Source organism: Triturus cristatus, chromosome 12 (genome assembly GCF_964204655.1).
Source record: "Triturus cristatus chromosome 12, aTriCri1.1, whole genome shotgun sequence".
In the NCBI taxonomy this organism is placed as follows: domain Eukaryota; kingdom Metazoa; phylum Chordata; class Amphibia; order Caudata; family Salamandridae; genus Triturus; species Triturus cristatus.
This window is the reverse complement of record NC_140595.1, coordinates 607,964,599-607,986,158: the sequence shown is the minus strand read 5'-3', so window position 1 is coordinate 607,986,158 and position 21,560 is coordinate 607,964,599. Positions and strand designations below refer to the sequence as shown.

At 50.1% G+C, this 21,560-nt stretch overlaps 1 protein-coding gene across 5 annotated transcripts in view; it reads right to left on the bottom strand.

The window, feature by feature from the left end:
• Positions 1 to 21,560, bottom strand: part of LOC146776373 (5-hydroxyisourate hydrolase-like) — a 341,771-nt gene that overhangs the window by 78,215 nt on the left and 241,996 nt on the right. Inside the window, exon 1 of one of the 5 annotated variants that reach the window (XM_085639329.1) lies at positions 9,089 to 9,323. The exons of 3 other annotated variants lie outside the window; for them this stretch is intronic. In XM_085639329.1, the coding sequence (XP_085495455.1) occupies positions 9,089 to 9,139 (51 nt within the window). In that variant the 5' untranslated portion in view covers positions 9,140 to 9,323. Of the gene's footprint in view, positions 1 to 7,385; positions 7,449 to 9,088; positions 9,324 to 21,560 lie in introns of those variants that run through there. One more of the 5 variants, XM_085639331.1, reaches the window with a different exon arrangement.

Here is a 21,560-nt window from a genome sequence, read left to right as displayed (position 1 = left end):
AAGGTGCCACATTTTGAGATAGTATTACTTTACTTTTTTTTACACATTAACACTGTCCTGGAAAAGGTTACATCTCTTAAGTGCCACTTTAACACCGAAAGACAGCAAAAGCCAACTGAAAGGTAGCCAGTCTACATTTGCAAAGTGCCTTCCACTGTGCAACAACATATGTTGCTGCGGTTTTGTAGCTTTCGATCCATTTGAGCAAGAAACAATATTTTGTTTTGGTAAAATGTGCAAATTCTGCAGCTGATAATAGATTATGTGACACATGGCAAATCCATAATTATGTGGATTATGCTGCAACCACAGAATTGCTAATTCCAGTGGCCCTACTTAACGCACCATATTAAGAAAAAACACTGATAATTGCGAAGTTTTGACTCTTCGTAACTTAAATGACTTGTCAAGTTCCACTAATACAACACAGATACAGAATAGGAAGGAGCAGTGCAAGTACCTATTGTATTAAGAAAAGCAATGGCAACAATTCCATGGCAGAACTGGCAACATGAGTTACTGCTGTCCTGCCTACTCTCTTGGGATCATTATTTTTAATAGTTATTAAAAAATCCAATTAAATTGTGATGTTGGATTTTTAATAACTATTAAGGCAAAGTAACTTTTAGAAAGTTATATTTACCCTGCCTGAAGCTCCCGGAGTCTAATTTGCATTAGGTCTCCAGCAACTGGACGGCCGGTACTTAGTCCTTAATAATGAAGTACAAAATATCTTTCAGGAGCCGCAAAAAAGACCATTTTGATAGATAGGTCAACCTGAATGGGCAGCTATGACTCCTCTGAGCTAAGCTGGAGATCCAGGGTGAGGGTGGCTGCTCTTTCTGCTGTCACAACAGTGCCAAAACCTGTCTGAAATACCTGTCTGAGGCACATGTAAACATGATGCACCACTGAAAGGGATCAAACGGACGCAGATTACTTGTATAAATTGTTTGTATACTCTACCTGGTTGCTGTAGAAACCTGCTTTATCTTACTAGACTTCTGTCTCACTTTGTTGTGGCTCCAGGACCTGCTTCAAACTAGATATTAGTATTAGATGTGGAAGGACGCTAGTCATTTCCATAGCACACTCCCCTACTCACCCTCAGCTACCAGAGGCCACATTTAATGTGGCTGAAGACTTCTGCCATCTTGCAATTACCCTGGCATCTTTTGGGCCTGTTTGTAGCAAGGCACACAGGACCTACTGAAAATAAGTAGGTAGGCACGGGCCTAGCAACCATTACCCCACCCAGGAGTCACCCCCTCAAACAAGCTAGTGTCGACCATAAATGTGGCACCCTCCTCAAAACACTGTCTTAGCCTGTTGAAGATCAGAAGAGGGCCAGATCTGCTGTTTGTGACCTTAGAGGGGCTCTGAAGGAGTAGAGCTGCTCTCTCTTGTATGCAGGACAAGAAGTGGACTCCAAGGATCAGCTGGCTGACCTATGTGCCTATGTGGGTACAACAAGCTACAATAGGCCTTTTCCTGATGTGCCCAGCTGACCAGTAGCAACTGGACCTGAATTGAACTTTGCAGCTATTCTCTGCCTGACACCATCAGAGTCTCCAAGTGCCTTCTCCTGAGGGTCTTTGAGGTTTATTTCTGTGGTTGTTTGGGCACAAGAATTTATAAACTTTTGAAAAGTTTCCTCCAGTGCTTCAGCGGCACCCACCAAGCTAACTATCAGACCGGCATTTCCATATTGTTGAAATTAATTTCAGCTTTTCTCCCAGCAGAGATCTCCACACTTCGTACAAAAATAACAAACTCCCATTCTGAGTTGGCACGTCAAATATTTTCTGCAAGAAATCTCAAAAGCTTCAGACCATCAAAGGGGCCAACCTGCTTCAGGTATCTGGGATTTGGTTCCATGGCAACAACTACTGTTTCACCAACGCCCACACAGAGAGGATTTTTCTTTTTTTTTTAAATGACACTTCTTTTTCTGAAGCTGGCCTTATAAACATTTTTGAACTTTTTGACTAGCAGACTTGTACCTGGACCAATCCCCTTGATATATCTGACACAAGCTCCACCGCAGTTGACCTCAAATTGGACCTGGGTCCCAGTCTAACGTAACCATTGACTACTTTTGGCGCTTTGTGATGCTATTTTAAACTAAAACTCATATCTTTGTCATAAAGTAAAATAGGTGAAGAAGATGGTGTCACAGGTGGATGAAGGGGGGTGAAAAAGGAGTCTGAGGAATTAGGGTGGATGGAGCAGGGTATGATTGAGCAAAATGATGCAAGTAGTGGAGTGGGTAAACATGTACTCGGAAGTCGGGAGCAATAAGAAGTGAGCATAAGAAGAGGAATACAGAAGGATGAAGGTGGAGGATTACGCTTGTGAAGGATTGGGATTGTGAGAAAAGCAGGTGGTCACATAGAAGGGTCATGAGCAAATTATAAGTGGAGGGGGAGGAAACCGAGAAGGAGTGTGAAGAGACAGGAGGATGCTAATCACTACTTAGATGAGGTAGTTCAATTGTTAGGCACTCACATGAGCTGTACAATTCCTCATTGTTCCCTTTAGGATTTAGCCTGCTCAAAAGAATGACAACAAAATAGTGGTTGAGCAAAAATGCCATTACAAGTCCAGTCATCAAACTCGAAAGATGTACTCTTGGCACAGTGGACAGAAAGAGGTAGACACAGGCCCACATTTGATGTCCGATTTGGTTTTGTTGATCAGGTTGTCATCTTTCATTGCTCCTTCAATTGTTACCTTGCTTATTTAGTAAAAATATGCATAACCTCAGGTCTTCGTAGATCCTATGTGTGCTCATAAGTATGCGCTATATAATCCAGCACTTAGTGGTGCAACTTTTAGAATGTGGAGGGCTACCAGGGAAGAACAGACAGAGAAGTGCCAGGTCCGATTACACACACACCAAGGCACCCACATAAGCAAATGCACACTCCTCATTCCTTTACATATACAAACGCATTACCCCATAGGCAGCAGCAGTGACGGTGAGGCTGACAGAAGAGGGTGAAGTGATGAGTCAAGGGTCACATGGAGAGAGTAGCGGGAGGTGAAGATAGGGGAGGGGAAGCAGAGAGACGGAGGGTAAGTGGGAGGAGGTAGAAGCAGTAGGATGGTGAAGGAGAGAAGGAGGGTGAGTCGGAAACACAAGAGGGTGAGCAAGAGTGAGAGGAGAGCAAGGAACAGAGATAAGGTTGAGGCATAGAGAAGGTTGGGACATAGAGAAGGGCGAGAAAGAGGGAGAAGAGTGAGGTGAAGAGAGAATGAGGAGGTAGAAATAGGAGGATGAAGTGGAGTGAGAGTAAGGTGATACACTGAGAGGATGGCGAGGTCAGGAGAGAGTGAAAGTAGAATAAGGTGAAAAGAGAGGAGGATGAGGTGAGAGAAATATGAGCGTGATGTAGAGAAAGAAGGGCACAGCAGGGAAACAGGTGGATAAGGTGGAGAAAAAGTAGGATAAGATGAAGTTCATGAGGTGGGAAGAAGTAGAGGGTGAGGTAAGAACAGCAGCAGGGTGAAGTGGAGAAAAAGGAGGATGAAGTTAGGAAAGAAAAGGGAGCGACAGAGAGAAAGGCGGGTGACATGGAGAGAGCAGAAGAGATCAAGCTTATAGATTTAAACCACTAGAAATATACAATTGAAACTAGTGGACAGAAACCTATAGTAGGCATGGTATCAATCAATCAGGATTTGTAAAGCGCAGCTGCTTAACCTGTGAGAGTCTCAAGGCGCTGTGGGGTCATGCTGCAGGATCATGATGCCTGTTCCTGTTGGTTGAACATCCAGGTTGTGGGGTCCTTCCTAAACTGTTGAAGTGACAGTGAGGCTCTGAGGTGCAGGGGGAGGGGCGAGGGGCGAGGGGGTGATGCAGGTCTTAGCCGCCAGGTGGGAAAAGGAGCAGCCTCTGCTGTTTGTCTGCAGATGCTCTGGGTAGCCGCAAGGGAGAGGGATCTGAAATGGAGTTCCCTGGTAGGTTAGTGGAAATCCACTTGTTTGTTGAGGTACGCTGGTCCTTCATTGTGTAGTGTCTTGTAAGCATGGGTGAGCAGCTTGAACTGGCATCTCTTTGCAACTGGTAGCCAATGGAGCTTCCTGAGGTGAGGAGTGATGTGCGACTGTCTGGGGAGGTCGAGAATGAGTCTGGCTGCTGTGTTCTGGATGGTCTGGAGTTTCCTCATGAGTTGAGCAGTGATTCCTACGTAGAGGGAGTTGCCATAGTCGCCTGCTGGTGACGAGAACTTGCGTGACAGTTTGCCTGGTGTTGTGTGGAAGCCATCTGAAGACCTTCCTGTGCATTAGGAGGGCGAAGAAGCAAGAGGAGGTGACGGTACTGACCTACTTCTTCATGGATAGCGGGCTGTCGAGGATGATGCCAAAATTGGGTGCATGTTCAGTGGGTTTGGGGGGGTAGGGCCCAGCTTAGGTGGCCAGCATTCATTGTTCCACAAGGTGTCCTTGCCTTTCCCGAAGATAAGAACTTCTGTTTTTTCTATATTGAGTTTGAAACAGTTGTTGTTTATCCAGACGGCCACATCCTTCATGCATGTTTGGAACCTGTCTTTTATGGTTGTTGGGTCGTTTGTCAGGTAAAGGATAAGTTGGGTGTCGTCGGCTTAGGAGATGATGTTGACTGCGCGGCTCCTGAAAATGTTGGTCAGTGGTGTCATGTATATGCTAAAGAGGGTTAGGCTGAGGGATGAGCCTTGAGGTACACAGGAGGTGATGTTCTTAGGGAGCGAGGAGTAGGGATGGATCGTATCTTCTACGTCCTACCTGTAAGGTAGGAAATGATCCACTTGAGGGCTGCTCCTTGAATTTCGATCTGGAGGAGTCTGTTGATCAATGTGTGGTGGGATACAGTGTAAAAGGCTGCTGGGATTTAGGAGAATGAGGGCTGCTGTTTATCCGTGGTCTAGCAGCATTCTGATCTCGTCTGTGGTTTTGATTAGAGCTGCCTCGGAGCTGCGGTTTGCTCTGAAGCCAACTTGGGAGGGGTCCAGAAGGTTGTGGCCCTCCAGATGTCTGGTTAGCTGGATGTTGATAGCTTTCTCAATGACCTTGGCTGGGAAGGGGAGCAGGTAATTTCTTCAGCAACAGCATCACGTTGGCATGTTTCCATTTCTGGGGGAAGTGGGCCATGGTAATCGAGGAGTTGAGGACCTTTGTGAGTTCTTTGCTGATGGGCTGAATTCCGTGGTTGAAAGAGTGGTGGGGCAGGGTCTGCTGGAGCTCCGAAGTGGATGGATCTCATGATGGACGCCGTTTCCTTCTCAATGATGATGCTCTGCAAGGTGAGCTGCTGTGAGTAGGTGTCAGTTGGTGTGAGGAGGTTGATGTCATCCTCGGCGGGCGGGGGGGGGGGCGTTTGGGGTGCGAAGACTTGGTAGATGGTGTTGATTTTATTGTGGAAAAGATCAGAGATTGTGTCGCAAAGAGCTTGCGAGACTGATGGTGTTTTCGGTTGCCATGGGGTTGGTGAACTCCTTGACTATGTTGAACAGTTCCTTGCTGGTGTTGGAGTTTTCATTGATGTGGGTGGTTAATGCTGTCTTCTTGGTGTTTTTCAGTAGGTGATGGTAACTGTTGAGGGCGTCTTTGAATCATTTTCGGTCCTCGAGGGTCTTACTGGTGCGCCATCTTCTTTCCTTCTGTTTACAGTGGCGCTTATGGGTTTTCAGTTCTGCCGTGATCCAGTTGGAGTGTTGTGTTTGGTTCTTGGGGTTGGTAGGTTTCATTGGTGCGACTTCGTCAGCGCTTGCCAGGATCCAGTTCGCAAAGTTTTCTGCCAGATCTTCTGTCTCTTCGGTGGTGGTGGGAAGGCGGTAGTTGAGGGCGTTGGTCCATCGTTGCTCTGATACCTTTGACCAGCTGTGCTGTGTTTCGCTGGCAGTGGAGGGAGTTTTGAAGGGTTTCAAGGTGACGAAATGGCCTCACAGCTCCTCGATGTGAGTGTATGTTACTCTGGTGTTGGCTGAGAAGATGGGGTCGAGCGTGTGTCTTGCAGTGAGGGTGGGGTCAGAAATAAGCTGCTTGAGTCCAAGATAAGTCATGTTTTCTGGGAGGTCGGCCGTGCTGGCGTCATCAGTGTTCTCAAGGTGAAATTTAAGGTCTCCTAGGAATATGTACAGATTCAAGTTGATGGCGAAAGGGGCGATAAAGTCGGGGATTGCGTTGCAGAAGGCTGAGCGGGGTCCCAGAGGTCTGTAGGTGAGGTAGCCTCTGATGGTGGCTTTGCTGTTTGTTCGGAGTAACAAGGGGAGGTGCTCCATCTTTCTGTTTGTAGATTATGTCGATGCCTCAGCCGTTTTTGTTGGATCGTTCCTGGTGCATGATCGTGTATTTTTTGGGGGTGGCTGTGGCAATGCGGGGTTCTACCAAGTTTCTGTGATGAAAACTGCATCCAGGGTGTGGGTCATGATGGTGTCCCAGATCTCCGTGAAGTGTTTTCCGAGTGAGCGTGCATTGATCAGCAGGCAGCTGACCTTTCCGGGGGTGTTTACATCAGCCTTGTTGGTGGGTGTGTGACGCGGTGTGGCTGATTGAAGAGGCGTGGGTGGTATCCTCGGTGACGCAGGTGAAGCGGCAGTTCTGGCCGCAGAAAGGGCCTTTGTGGTCCTAGGGGAGCCATGTGCACAGTTGTTGTTGTCCTGGCATCTGGGGTTTAGGGCTCGAAGTTCATATGAGGTGAAGAGGCGGCTGTCCATAGGAGTTGGGGGTCCTGGCGCTGGGTGTGGTCCAGAAGAGCTCACATCCACACAAGACCATCAAGCATGCCGGACCCAACTCTTAGACACCTCGGAAACTCTGGAGAACCCCACTCATCTTAATGGCCCACCCATGCTGCTTCGTATTACTCACAGATCCCAAATCCTGAAGCCGGGCCAGATGATTAACTGTAAAACCTGCCGGGGGGGGGGGGGGGGGGGGGGCGGGTGTGTGCGTTTATTTTTTTTCACAGGTTTCCTAAGAGAGACGAAATAATCACAAATTTCACCTCTTCAACAAAGCCGAAGCAACAGGTATGTCACCTATAGAACCTCCCTGCTCAGGATTGCCTGCACAGAGTACTGTGCCATTTTTAGGCGAATTAACTATGTTGACATTATGTAAATGAATAGTACTGGTCCAACCAGTCAAGTAGCACGGCAGCGTGTCTTGGTTCGCCTGAGGTTCTGAACAATGTAAATAATATATATTTCGCTTCATAAGATTATGAAAGGAGCTTCTCGGCGCGCAGTTTACCGTTGTTCTACTGTTATGACTGCCACCACCAAAGCTTGCAGTACTAAATCCACTGTGCCGTCCAGTCGACCTTAAAAGTCTGGGCGGCAAGAGGACGTCAGCCACGTGGATCGAGGGGGAGGAAACGCTCGTGGAACAGCAAGACCTACCTTTTAGTAGAGATGACTGTGTTGTAAAACGCATAATAAGCAGGCACAATTTTCAGCAGGGTTTCACTTCCTGCTCACAATATATTACCCGGTAGCACGCAATAATCATCCTAGCCTCTAGGTGGCAATGTTTCGCACTAGCTAAAGTAGTGAAGCAAAAACTAGTCAATACAAAACAAACAAAAACATATTTTAGGAGGGCGACGCAGAGTTACAAAAAATGACGCCGTTTAATCTACTGAGGAATGGTGCTTTTGGGGAAGGTGGCAGACACCCTCAAAATAAGAGTCAGACGAGTATGGGTAGACCCAGAGCCAAGCCAATCCTCATCAGACATGTATAAATGCGGAGACGATGTGGTCTTACGGCTACACCCAAGGTTCGAGTCTCGGGGTCGTCTCCATAGCCTCTGGTTCTGGGGAAATCACTTTTATCTTCCCGTGCCTACCAAAAAATATGAATGCGTCCTTGTGTAACGTAACCGGTGCTCGTGGAAAGCGCTCCAATACTTTCGGGTCGAGTTCGCGCTATATAAATCTGCAAAAAAAACAAAAAAAACGAAACTCGTGTTAAGCGAAGAAAATGGCAAGTTTAGCTTGAGTGTTAACATTTCTGGTGGCTTTGCTTTTTTTCGGACGTGCGCATATCTACACAGCGCAGTCTAGTTTGAACTGGCAGCCTAGGGCAGGTTTGTCCATTTGCCATGACAAGGCCCAACCAACGCTTTACCAGGCGGGAACACACATATGCCATTTCAAGGCAATAAAAAAGCGACAGGGCTGTACAACCAATTTCCTCGGCACGTCTCGTTATGCAACTTTAAATGCAAAGAACTTAACACTGCTATTCTGCCTCAAATATTACGTTTTAATCTTTACTCCATCGCTGCTTCATAAACTCAAGTTGCAGAATTCTGCCCCTAACTAACCTTTCTTCTAGCTCCATGCTTATCTAGCGATGACAGGGGCTCGGGGTTACTCTTTTAAATCATTTCATAAGGCAGGGTAAATGTTTAACCGAACATTGGGAGCAACAGATTTCAGGACACAGAGGCTGCCTTTCCTAAAAACAACGAAGTTAAGGGAAGAGGATGTAGCCTTAGGGCAAATTACAGAATCTCCACGTGCCTACCCCAACAAATTAATGTCTTCATGTAACAAAACTGGTGCTCATGTACAGCGCTCGGATACCCGAAGTCTCGGGTCTAGTTCACCCTATATAAAACTCGAAAAAACGTAAAACAGTTGCTGCACTTTTAAGAGGACGGGAAGGACGGCACGCTTTCCTGAAAATCATGTTTTACTCATTTGACCGTTGTGTTGAATTGTGTGGCAAAGCTCAAATTTCTGAAGTGCGGAAAATGAAGAGTTTAACACGCCGACAAAAAAATACGAATTCCAGGACCTACCTATTGTAGAACTATTCACAAAATTGTGTGTGTGGTAGATTTACAATTAACTACCGAACTGCGACTCCCTTGCACATATTAGTTAACGTTTGCAACACATTTGCCAACTGGCCCTGTGCCACAGAATCGAGGCCTGTTTTCAGGCAACAGTGCTAGCTAGCATGCTCGGGACTTGTAGGCGCATGTTCGGGGGGACAGCCTGAGCAAGTCATGGAATCCAAGCACTGCAATCTCACAACAGCAGAGGCCTTCTCCTCGCCGGCGGTGTCTGCTGGTGCTTGGGGGCCCCACTTACCTCTACGCGTCGTAGGTGTTGCTGAATGTGCAGCAGCCGAGAGGCACACATTGAGACGCAGCCGCAGCTGTCTCTCCCCGGACAGGACTGTGCTTGCGCGTTAACGATTAGCAAAGCTTCAGCAGCGAGGAGGCTGTTGAACCCGAGGTAGCAGTGGTTGCACGAACTGATGACAACTGACGCCGTACAAACGTTGAGCAATGCTACAAGCGCTAGCAAAGTTCCTTGCTGAATGTGGGCTGAAGTCACCGCAGGGGACCCTCATAAGAGGATGGCCCCTTTAGTGACACAGGAAGGCACACTGGGCAGCCTAGTGTTCATAGACCCCTTTGGGGTCCCGCTCGTCACTTCCGGCCGGGGTGGGGTTCGGGAAGAGGTATAAGTATAAATTCCTCCCCCGCCCACCTGGCGGCCTCTTCACAGAGCTGACCTTGTGATCTAACCTCAACTGTGACAAAGCGTCACATCAATAAGACAACCGAAACAGCGACTAAAAAACTCAAAAATTAATGTGGAGTAATGAGGCTATCGCCTCGGTATCCAAAAACTCACCGCTGTCAGATGGAATCTGACAGGCGAAAACAAGACACACTGACTGGCGGCCTCTTTGTCCCCTGACGCCATTTGGTCGCTGCTGTCTCGCTGTTGGGATCCCCTGGAGCTGTTCTGTGGTGAGTGCGTCTCACCTCCCCCTTTTCGAGGGCAAGGCTACAAAGCCGGCCATTGCTGTGCTGCCGCCTTGGGAGGGTAGGGCAGCTCCAGTGGGTTTAGGGCAGCGCCCCCTCCTCCCCATTTCTTTTCGGTGTTCAGACCGGATAGGGGGTTGGAGGCTCTATGCCGTCTAATGCGGCTTATCCGACTCGCTGGCCAGTTGCGGGTGGGGGGGGGTCCCCTCCCCCTCCTCGGCCCACTTTAGCTCAGGTCCGGGCCTTGGTCCGCAGGGGCCTGTTACGGGTAGAGCGTAGAGCGGGTCCTGATGTTTGTCAGGGGGAGCATTGAGGGTCGCCTGGCTTCCCCCCCCGCAGCCTTATCCCGGGCTGCCATATGCAGGGCTCCTCTCAAGCCGTCGCGGGGCGGCCTACCCTGGCACCACGGAACCCTGGTGAGGGTAAGAGAGTGGCGTGGGGTGCGTTCACACGCACTCAAGCCCAGCGTTGAGGGTCATTGATCCCGTGCAGGGTTGACGCCGCATGGGGTGAGGGCTACGGCAGCTCCCTTGAAGTTGCGGGTCTTCGCCGAGGTTGTAATTTCCTCCAGAGGCAGCCTCTCTCTTCGCGACAGAGGGCAGTCGACAGGCAGTGAAAATCGCGCTGCGGGTGCGGCGAAGCGGCTGTTGTTAGCCTGTGCATACATGGTGCTAGCACTTTAAATAGAGGCCGACTTCCTAGCGCTGCGGGCCACGCTTCTCTTGGTGGGCTGTGAGGAGGCATCGCTCACACTCAGGTAGGGACACTGTGGTTCCGGCCGATTGCCAGAGGACACTGCGGCTCCTGGTAGTATTCGCTTAGCTGGCACGTGCCTGAATGGGTAATGGATAAACTGCTCATGAAAGCGCACATACTCTTGGGTCGAGTTCGCGCTGCCGACTTTGGTGCGGGAACCAGGGTTCGAGCCTTGGGGTCGCGATCACATCCGGTGATTCTGGGCAAACAACTTACCCTGCCGTGCCTGAAGGTAATCATAAAACAGTGCTCTTAAAGCGCTCCATACTTTTGGGTCGAGTTCTCACCATATAAACATGCACACAAAAAAAAATACAACTGGGGGCCACTTTTGGCGGTGCGAGATAGGCTAACAAGGCTCCTTTTTAAAGGGATAACAGGTAAAGATACAGAGTCCCAGTGGGTTCCATGGGCACACTGTCGCGGCTTCCTGGCCCGGTTCCGGTGCACTCGCCGGCAGCCAATATAGGGACCAGGCTGCCGGGGCCGCGAGGGAGCCAGTAGGGTAGGGCGCAGGTCGGCTCGCCCCCCGCCCGGGTGCGATGCTTCATCCTGGGCAAACCGCGCTCTCCGGGGCTGCGGCCCGCGAGTTAACGGGGCGCGGGCGGCCTGGGAGTCAAGACATTTCTTGTGATAGCGCCTCCTGCCAGTGTAGGTGCGGCGGGTTGTTCTAGAGGGTGTCTTTACCTTGAGCAAGTGATTGCTATGGATGAGTGTGGGCGACAGAAGCGGACCGAGGTACGGTCAGCATTATCTAAACTGCTGTTTTCTCACATGGTAGACACACAGGCCAGTTTGCAGCCCCCAGTTTATACAGGTGTTAGAGGTATCGTTATCGGTTGCTCAGTGGCGTGGCCAGGACGCTTATGGAGGGGGTCAATGCTCAGGTGTGCCCCTGCACGGTATAACAAGTACTATGGGGGGCCTAGCGATCATAGCGCACGCTACCCGCATGGCCGCGTGAGCAAATTAGGCCAAGCTTGGAGCCGCGCGGTTCAGGGTCCACGGCTACATAGCGGGTATGATCTCCCAACTGAAGGCGGTGGTTTCTGCGGCCTTTGCCACGTGGTAGACACGGGTCCCTCCACGGTAACACAGGCCTCTTATCCCGGGGATTAGGCGTAGCAGACCAGCGGCAGGGCTTTGGCTTGCCGATTACCAGGTCTCCGTTTCTCTCCGGGTGGCGTCCCTTGCGAGGGGATGGCTCGTGACCGCATCGGGTGCACAGGCTCCCACCAGTGCCTGGGTTGGCTTGGCCTACTTGAATATGGCAGCTTACTTCGGATCGCAAGCGTAAGGGTTTTGTCCCTTTTGCAGTGGGATGCAGGTGCTGTCTCGTATGAGTCCGCACTTACAGACACGCTTCAGCAGGACTACTGGTTACAGTACGCCCTGACAACCAGTTAAGCATCCTCATCAGCGGAACAGTTCATAGTCAGTCCTGCATCCCCATATTGTCATATGCAAAATGTTGCGAGGCAAGGGGTGAAATGAGTTTGGGTTGTGCCTCATTGTCATCCTGTGGAGGGAATGGAATAACCACACATACAACCTTACTGGCCTGCCATAGTGTGGCTGGGCAGTGGAAGAGAAGGTATCTGGTGTAAGGGACACAAGAGCCCTGATGCCCACGAAGCAGAAGGTGGGGACAAAGCATGGGGTCAGTGGGGCACCCGTGTGACAGAATACTCCCTTGGAGGCGAAACATGAGAGCCTTGCTTGCGTCTTAATGCCGTGGTATTACGTAGGGTACAGAATTGCTTACTCTTTTCAGTCGGGGCCTACAAGGGGCTTGGGCTTAAGAAGCTTATTGTATTGGCGACAAGGAGAAGTACACCTAGTGGCACAGAAAACACTTAACTGGTGACACTGCGCAAATCACTTATCTCCTTGTGCCAACCGAAAGGGTATGTGTCGTCTAATAATTTCTACTGGTGGTCACAAGTGCTCCAAGACCATTGGTTCCAGTATGTGGCTTAGTCAGCTTGGGTGTGGATTCGCGATTTTTCATATCCCAGTATAGCTTGGTTGACTTCAATCCATACCAATGGCCTCTGAAGCATGTGTTGCAGGTCTCTAACGGCATCTCTTCTGGGATATCAAAAACAGGCGAGGCCGATGTAGGTTGTATACGTTTCGAGCGCAATGCTTGGCGATGTCACACGCTGTCTTTGTTCACAGGCACGGGACAGCGGATGCCAGAGAGCAACAGGGCATTTACAAGGGTGTTAAATTATATAGGTACTTGCAGTTCTCAGGCACAGGGTGGCGCAGAACAGGCAACGTCACATGATGTATGTTGGCGGGCGTGTGCTGTTAGCAACACGTTTAGGCGGACGGATCATTGGTCGCAGCGCCCTTATTTGGATGTACTGGGAGCATTTTGTCTACGAACATGTGCTCACTTGCCAACTGCTATGCACGTGTCATTTGTATGTTTTCCCTCATGCGGATGTAATTTAACTGGGGCACCTGCGTTTCTCAGGTACGGGATATCACAGAACATGCAGCGTCACAGGATATGTTTGGTGGTTCACGGACACGCTTTGGCTGCCGGATTATATGGGCGAAGCGTCCTTGCTAGGTGGAACAGCCCTAGTTCCTGCATAAGGGCGACAAAGCGTTCTGTTCATAGCCATTTGTTGTCACAGGATTATACCACTGTGTTTGGGCAAAATACTGAATTTTAATAGCACATAGGTTAGGTGTTTGATGTCACCGCAGACCGGCAGCTGTAGACGGGCAGTCTTTTCAGCCTACACTATTCACAGGGTGAATTCAAGGTTCTTGTAGGGGCCGTTAAGGTGTGGTCCTTACAGTGGTGCCTTTGCAAGTGACCCGAGTAGCGGATTGGTTGGTTGTGGTGCCTTTCCTTGGAGTTGGGATGCTCGGTACAAACATCGGCTGGTCCCGTTGGCGCCTGGGGGGCGCTGTGGGGGCCAGGCACTGGAGCAATCGGTTTCGTTTAATTGCATTGAGTAAAGACTTCGCTGCTTGGCCGACAAGGTCCTTGTGCCACCAGGGGTTATGTAACATGTGTACATCGCTCGAGGCGCCTCTAAGCCCGGTAATGCGCACAAAGGCAGCCTTAAACCTTGGTGGTCTTAGAGTTTCTCGTAGGGCTAATGGGGGTTATTAATGATATCAATATGTCTCCCTCATCTTCATTGTTTGATTTTGCTCGCAAGAAAAGTGTCAGTAAGAGTCCTTTAATTGTCACTCATAGTTGCACTGAAATGATGAACATGTCACACATTGCAAGCTGAAACCTTGGCAGCTATGGATCGGGGCGGCTAGCTCTTGGTTGGCTAGGCAACTGTGCTATAATTGTGGCTTATTTATCTGATGCAAATAGAAGCATTGACTAAGCCAATAGATGGGCTTGTTGTAGGTGTTGTGATCCTTTTGTAGGAAATATATTACATATTGAAGCATTGCTCCATCATCCTTATCCAAATACATTGGCTAACCTTTTGGCACGCTGGGATACCTTAGCAAAGTCGGTAGGGGATATATATGCTGGGTGATGGATGCCAGCATGGTGGCACAGCACCCGTCAGTGCAGATGACGGATGGGTCTGCAGGCTATCACCCAATTGGTGTGGTGAGTGACCACTCAGTTGGTCATCGTCTGCCCCCCCCCCCCCCCCCAGCACAAGTGCATGTCAGGGGGCCAAGGTGGAGCACTCCAGAGAGGTCCACCATCTCTTTAGTTTTGCTGGTTTCGAAGTAGGCAGGAATTGCACTTCTCCCCAGTGGGCTTTAAACCGTAGAGGGTTCTTCTGGGACGTGGCATGGCTGTGTCCGGCTGTCCTTCTGTTTGCTTATATCTACGTGCAGTTCTAACTTAGTATTATGCCTGGGTTGCAAGGAGGGAATTTGCACGTTCTTTCACCTTTACCAGAGTCCCCTGTTTGCCCCATAGGTGTATGTCTGGATTGCAGGATTATGGGGGTGATTGGTTGTGGCTGATTTTCAGGGAAGTGGCCCCATTGGCTTGTTCCTGCATGTTGCGGAGGTTTCCTCGCGGTCCTAAAATTGGCACTAATGCTTTAGACCTCTATTCCATTCTACGAGTCCTCGTAGTGCCCTCACGAAGTGGGACGATATTGATAAGTTGGATGCATGCCATCTAGTATTGGGACGATCGCCAAACCTCACGTGCGCCTCACAAATCCAGGTTCAGCATCATAGGATTAGTGGAGAAATCCCAGCAGATGGTATTTTGTTGACCACAAAGGCAGTATGGGTCGATATGTCGCCCATGCCATTGAATCAGATGACATCTGAATAGCAACAGGGTTCTTGTGGCACATTTGATGATGGTGCAGGATAAGTATGGTTTTCCTCTAGGAAACGGCGCTGCGAGGCCTCCGGGTAGTTACGCGCTATACAAATATTAATTTTTCATTTCATTTATGTCCAGGTTCTGACCTTTCTTTGCCGTCTGGAGATCTTTGGGCCTGCATTAGCCACACATACCTCCTCCAGTCTGACCCACACTAAGACCATTCAGCTCTGGCTCCACTTTGGGTCTGGCTGATATATTAAAGCCTCTAACTTGTTTAATTTCATTGGACACATGTGGGCACGTTAATGGCCATGTAGGTTGTGTCCTGGCAGGAGGGCCTGCGATTGGTTTGGCTGGTTTTACTTGAAGGGTCCGGATGTGGTCAGGCAATAACAACAGTCTAAAACACAATAACGGGGGTTCACATGCAGTGGAGGGCTCTTGGCTAGGTGCACTGGTAATCTTTTACCTTAGACAGTATTTATTTAGTGGTTATTCAGGTACTAAGGTGGGGGATACCTTTTGCAGTATTTACATGCCTGTAAGTACGTAGTGAGGAAGTAATAGTGCCCCCAGTTGCGCAACACGTATATACATTTGTATAGGGTGCTTGTTAAAAGCTTCATTGGGTCCAATGAGTGCCAGGCAAACGGGGATGACTTGTACAAGAGATAAACATGAGTAGTTACTCAACACGGTGTGTGAGAAGGGATGTTGCCTAAGCAGAACTCACACTGGCCTTAAACGCATGATGGAGACAATTAGTGACATGCCTAAAGAAGTAAATCCTGTGTTAAAGGGATGGTATGTCAAGGGAGATAGCTTACATATTTCACAGAATCCCCTCAATCCAACATGCCTAAAGTAAGCAAGGAATGCCTGAGTGATTGGTTGGACCTGTTATTAGTTTTATTAAACACACCTAGTAATGCGAAGTAGTGACATTTGAACTTATATCAATGGTACTTCCAGGACACATCTCCTTCAATACACACACCGCCAGACAAGGCTGCTCTCCCCTAGAGCAAAGGGAAGCTAAACACCATATACAGCATAACGCCAATGTTAGGAAACAAGAAAGATGGTGATGGAGTGGGGAGCGATGAATCTTGGTCTGCTAGCACAGGCAGGCGATTTCCGCAGGGGCTTAGCTAAGCTTGCGGCCAGGCAGTGGTCATGTCCAACTAATGTGATAATGTTAAGGGTTGCAAGCATGCACCAAGAGTTGGATCCTCGAGACCATCCAGAACAGACAAAAACACCCGCCCTATAACCAGGGAGCCAGGCATTTGTGGAGTGCCAGCTAACTAGGGGGTTGCGGTGCAATAAGCTGAGGGGAACATGGCGTCAGCCACTCTTTCTGCATAGGGGCAGGAACTACAGCGTTTAAGGAAGGCTTGCCAGCAGAGGATATCAAACAGGTGGGGCGTTGGCAATCCCACTGTTTCAAGAGATACATACGGCCATGAGCCCACAAACTTTAATGGCCGTTCAGCAGCCAGGTCCTGGCGACTGATGGATGTGTGGTGTGAAGTTTATTTTCTGTTTACAAATTTGTATGGCCATGAGCCACGTAATTTGATTTGCCCGCAAGTACCGGTTTGCCGTGTACTGGCGGCAGTGTGTAGTGTAGTGTAATTTTACTGTTTCATTTTGCGTGCTGTGTTGTTAATAAACGTTTTGCAACATCACATTTCTTTATTTACCAGGAACAAAGGTCTGGGTGATTGGCCACTCTGGCGTCAGCAGATTGGCACAGTGGGCTGAAAGCAGGAAGTGGAGGCATGGCTTTTCCAACAACGAGATAACTTGGCTAGCGTACCCGGGCATGCGATGGAATGGGTTGTTGGACAAACTACAGGAAAGACTGGGGGGAGTCACAAGTCCCCCCAACGTGCTAGTTATACACCTGGGGGGTAACGACCTGATGGCCCTGGGCAAAAGGACATTGCTTCAAAACATGAAAGCCACAATTTGCAAATTAAGAAATCAGTTAGGGACATGTGAACTGTGGTAGTCAGAGATCACTCCACGGCTCCTGTGGCAGGGAGCCCGATCAGGGGAAGCAATGGAGGCTGCGCGAGGAGAGTCAATTGCGCGATGCGTAAATTCACAGAACAAATGGGGTTTGGATTAATAAGACATGGGTTGCTTCATGCTAAATCCACAGGGTGTTTAGAGGACAATGGGATACATCTCTCCAGAATAGGCATGGACTTGTTCTTCCTGGACCTAGGGGAGGCCCTGGAAATAGAGGGATGTAAGTAGGAGCGCTGGCCTTGGGGGCCCTGGCTGTGACGGTCGCCACACCTAAGGCTGTGGTGGAGTTACATGGCGATCCAGAGGCGGAAAGGTACTCAGGGATACCCTCTTCAGGAGCACAAAGGGTGCTGAGGCCGAATATCCCCAGGAAGTCTGTGCGGTGGACCCTGGGGTGCGACGGCGCCCCATCTGGCCTACGGGTGGTTGGAAACCTGTACAACCGGGGGTCGCTTTGAACGCTCCGCCCCTCGTGGGGGGGGCGTGAGTTATATGGTGGACCAATGGTCCACCGGAAGTGGGAGGGGCTATCCCCTCACCACAACCGCTAATCACCGATTGGCTAAGGCCACGATGCAAGTTGGTCCATCAGGTGGTAGGCCGCGAGGGGCGGCTTGCCTTTGGATCGCCTGTAAGATAACCCACCATGTTGGCATATTTGGTATGTTAATAAACCTGCGCAATTCTCTCCACCAAAAAGTTGTCTTGTCTGCTTATTTATGCCACCTGTATGTTGCTGCGGGAGGGCTGGTGAGTGTGGCCGATATTGGCACTAAACGTGCAGACCAACAGTTTCTGTTTGCTCCTTCACAATGGGGTACAATTGCTCGCGAAGGGGGGCTTTGAGGTCAACTGACACCTGACCCAAGTCCTCAGGGTGACACTCTGCTAGTCCTGAGTTTTTAGCCAAACATTTTGATTCCGGGGCTTGTAGTTCATATTTGCTATAATACGTATCGGCCTACAACTCAAAGCATGTATATTGCAATTGGCAAAAAACATATAGAGCTTTCATATACAGCAGTAGGTTCCCACGTCATTCACGCAGCATTTCCCTCTCACACCTACCTGCTCACTCTTCCAATAGGGCGGGCTTCCATAAAGACGCTTGCCTGTTTTTTCTTCTCAGGAAGCACACATTACATTATTATAACTTAACGTGCCCCAGCAGCCTTTCTCCTGACGGCAGCACGGAAAATGATATCTTCCTTCAGGACATCACAGCACATGCCAGATGGCCACAGACACCTATGGCTTAATAATGCTCCACTCTACAAAATCTAATCTATCTGCTCAAGTGTACACCCAGCTACCCACTCACAGCAAACGCACCATTAGATGCCTAGAAAAGAAATGCAGACAATCAAAACGGCCTGGTGAACTCTCCTTCTACAATAACTGCACACCATCTGATAGCAGCTCACAATATCCAAGGCCACCTCATTGGGGGCGTGGCCGGGCAAGATGGCCGAACGGACATAGATCGTCTCGGCTCCCGGTCCACACACTGTTCCCGACCCGCCTATCACGGCTAATCCCTACCCCGCCGGCAGAAAATTATATCACCGGGGAGCGGAAGATGCAGGGCACACACTGAGAGCCCTGACTTGCTCCGTTAGAGCTCCTACAGACAGGACAGGAGCCTTGTGACGGAACACCGGAGCTCTCCAAAATGGCACCCGCAGCTCGGAGTGACTCGCAACAAGCCCGACCAGGTGAACTACAGGACCAGCAGAGGGGGTGACCATACCGCTACGTACCGGGGCTGGAGAAGAAGACCGCTGTAATCGCGAACTCTGATGATCCCCCGGAGAAGCGGATCGGAGCACAACCAGTACTGTTGCTTGGACAGGTGCTGAGGGCTTTGAGGCCTCACGGGCCACTTCAGGTGCGTGGGCTACGGGGGAGGAGACTGAGGCGCAGCATCACAACGGCTGCCCGAGCCTGGCACCCAGGGCCTGTCACCGGTAGCGGGAGGACTGGAGTACATAACACTAAACACCCCAAGCGCCGCGCCTGACCTTAAAATGGCAGCCACGGTGTGACTTCAGGCAACGGCACACCACTCCCCACTGACTTGAGGCCCGAGGCACAGCCCATGGTGATGTAGATCTGGCGACAGTACAACAGTGATCCCCGGGGCCGGAAAGCAACTACAGCGCTGCCCTACAGCTCGGCCCATATTGCAAACTTCCAGAGGTATCCGGCCAATGTGCACACGCCGCAAAATGGCACCCAAAGAGAACTGCGGGGACGGCGCTTTTTGATGCTGAGCCCCATAGATGCAGACAACCCGCCCCGTGCTGAGTGCATACAGATTGTGAAATCTGGCCTATTTATCAATTCGCCCAGTTTACACCTCGCGGGCGCGTCACTGCTGGCTAATAAGACGTACCCCACAGGGTCCACGAGTGTTGAAAGTGGCGAAGCTCGCAAGATGAGTAACCTATAACTCTCCCTGAGCACCGGACCTAAGCACACACCTCGTATCTGAGAGCAAGACAGTCGCCAATAATCACCTCACAGTTGACCTCCAAAGGACTCTATACTAGACCCAGCCCGCCTCTCCTGTCACCGCATCGGGGGTCCTCCTGGGCCCGCCCTTATGCCGCCAAAGAAGACAACGAGCAAAACACCCAACAAGGTCTCGAATTTTTTGTACCAGCAGACAAGCGTCCATCGCAGAACAAGGGGGCAGACAACATGGCCCTAACGAAAGAAGACCTCCTTGGCATGTTTAGGGACTTTAAAACGGAGCTCCGGAAGGATCTGAGCCAAGACATGAAGGCCTCCATGGAACAATTGAGATCCGACCTCACAGAAAGGCTGTCCTCCCTAAAACAAGATGTGACTCAGTGGGCACGAGAGTACTAGACCTTGAGACGCAAACTCAAGACCACGACAAATGTACCACCGATCTGAGAGAGGATGTCCGGAACCTCCAGGATCAGCTTCACCAGACACAACTCAAAGCGGAGGACCTTGAGAATAGGGCCCGGAGGGACAATCTACGGATACGGGACCTGGAGGAGGGCCCAGACTTAGAAGCCTTCCTGGAGGGGCTCTTCTCGGAGATCCTGAGTCCTCAAATCCTCAAAATGAAACTGGATCATGTCCACCGAGTGGGCGGACTGACGACAGGCGAAAAGAAATGGCCGCGGGACGTGCTGGCCAAGTTTCATTCTTACAAAGTAAAGGAAGCGGTGCTCCTCGCAGCTCGGAAGGGAAACATCTCCTTCCAGGATCATTCATGCTCCATCTACCAGGATCTAGCGCCAACCACCCTAGCTAGGAGGCAACTGTTCAGACCTATCACCTCGAAGCTGCGTGACGATAAGATACGGTATAGATGGACTTACCCATTTGGGTTGAGCTTCGAGTTCAACAACAAACAGCGCCATATCACCGAATTGAAAGATGGGTTGGACCTCCTGTGCCTCTTCCCCGAGGAGCCGGGCCCTGCCCGCACCAATACGCAAGACACAATGCTCGGTGGCTCTCCGGTTTCCCCCTGGTCCACAAGCTCACGTAGGAACCGCAAGTGAGGCAAGAAAAAAGTATCTTCTCAACCAGGCCCTCAAATACGCAACAAAGCCAAATAGTTAAGGTGCCTCATCGTGGTCATGAAGCGCCCACCTGTGGTTCCCTGAAAGTGACGAAAACCGCTATTACCACCGATCACCGTAGGATCACTTGCCCAGCACCACGGGGCGTTTACTGGGACGACTCCAGGGCCACCACTCTGACCTGTTCCTTGCTCCTGCTGACCTGCCGCAGACCCGACATATTGGTCGATCAACGAAGTGAGGATCTTTACCCTCAGGCGAGCCCAGACACACTCTGCAACGAGGCCGGAGCGACGGCTCGGCTGTGGTGCACCCCTGCTGCAGCCTGGCCCTCCTCTTGAGTACCCCGAGATCTAGAGCCCATTTGTGAACTCGGGCCTTGACTCTTCGGCAGATACACGTGGACCAGCGAAATGTTTAGAAGACTGTTCCTATAGACGGGGCAAAGGCACCACACCTCTGTAAGTTGTCTCATAGATCTGTCGACTCAATATAGCCGTACAAGGATGTAACCTCAAGTTCTGATCAGGAATGGCGTGGACAGGGACCTCGGTTGTACTGTCCCCCCCCCCAAGTTCCCGTGGGGAGTGCTTTGTCCCCAGCTGGGACCATGATAGCGGTTCCACAACCACAGTTGTTGATAATGTTAATTCTTATTTTGTTGGGGAAAGAGGGGAGGGTTGGGAAGGGTGATGGTGGTGGCTCTTTAATGTTACACTTTGCAGGTTTAAGGTGCTCCAACATACTCACAAGCAACACTCACATGTGGGACACTCCCCACTGGAGATGTACCAGACACTACGGCATAACGGGACAGCTAGCAACACCAAGAGAGGCAGAGTTTCCCATGCTAGATAGATGACTATAACCATTGGCTCATGGAATGTAAAGGGCCTTAACTCACTCCAAAAACGCCAAAAGGTCTGGAAATATCTTACCGAGCATCACCTCAACATAGTGGCCTTACAAGAGATCCACCTTGCTAGAGCTGAAGACACTCGCCTCCGACACAAGCAATACCCACTGATATATAGATCCTCTGCACTTACGAAACATAGAGGGGTGGCGCTCCTTTTTCACTCCTCCATGAAATTTCAACCGATGGATGTCCAGACCGACAAAGGCCGCCTAGT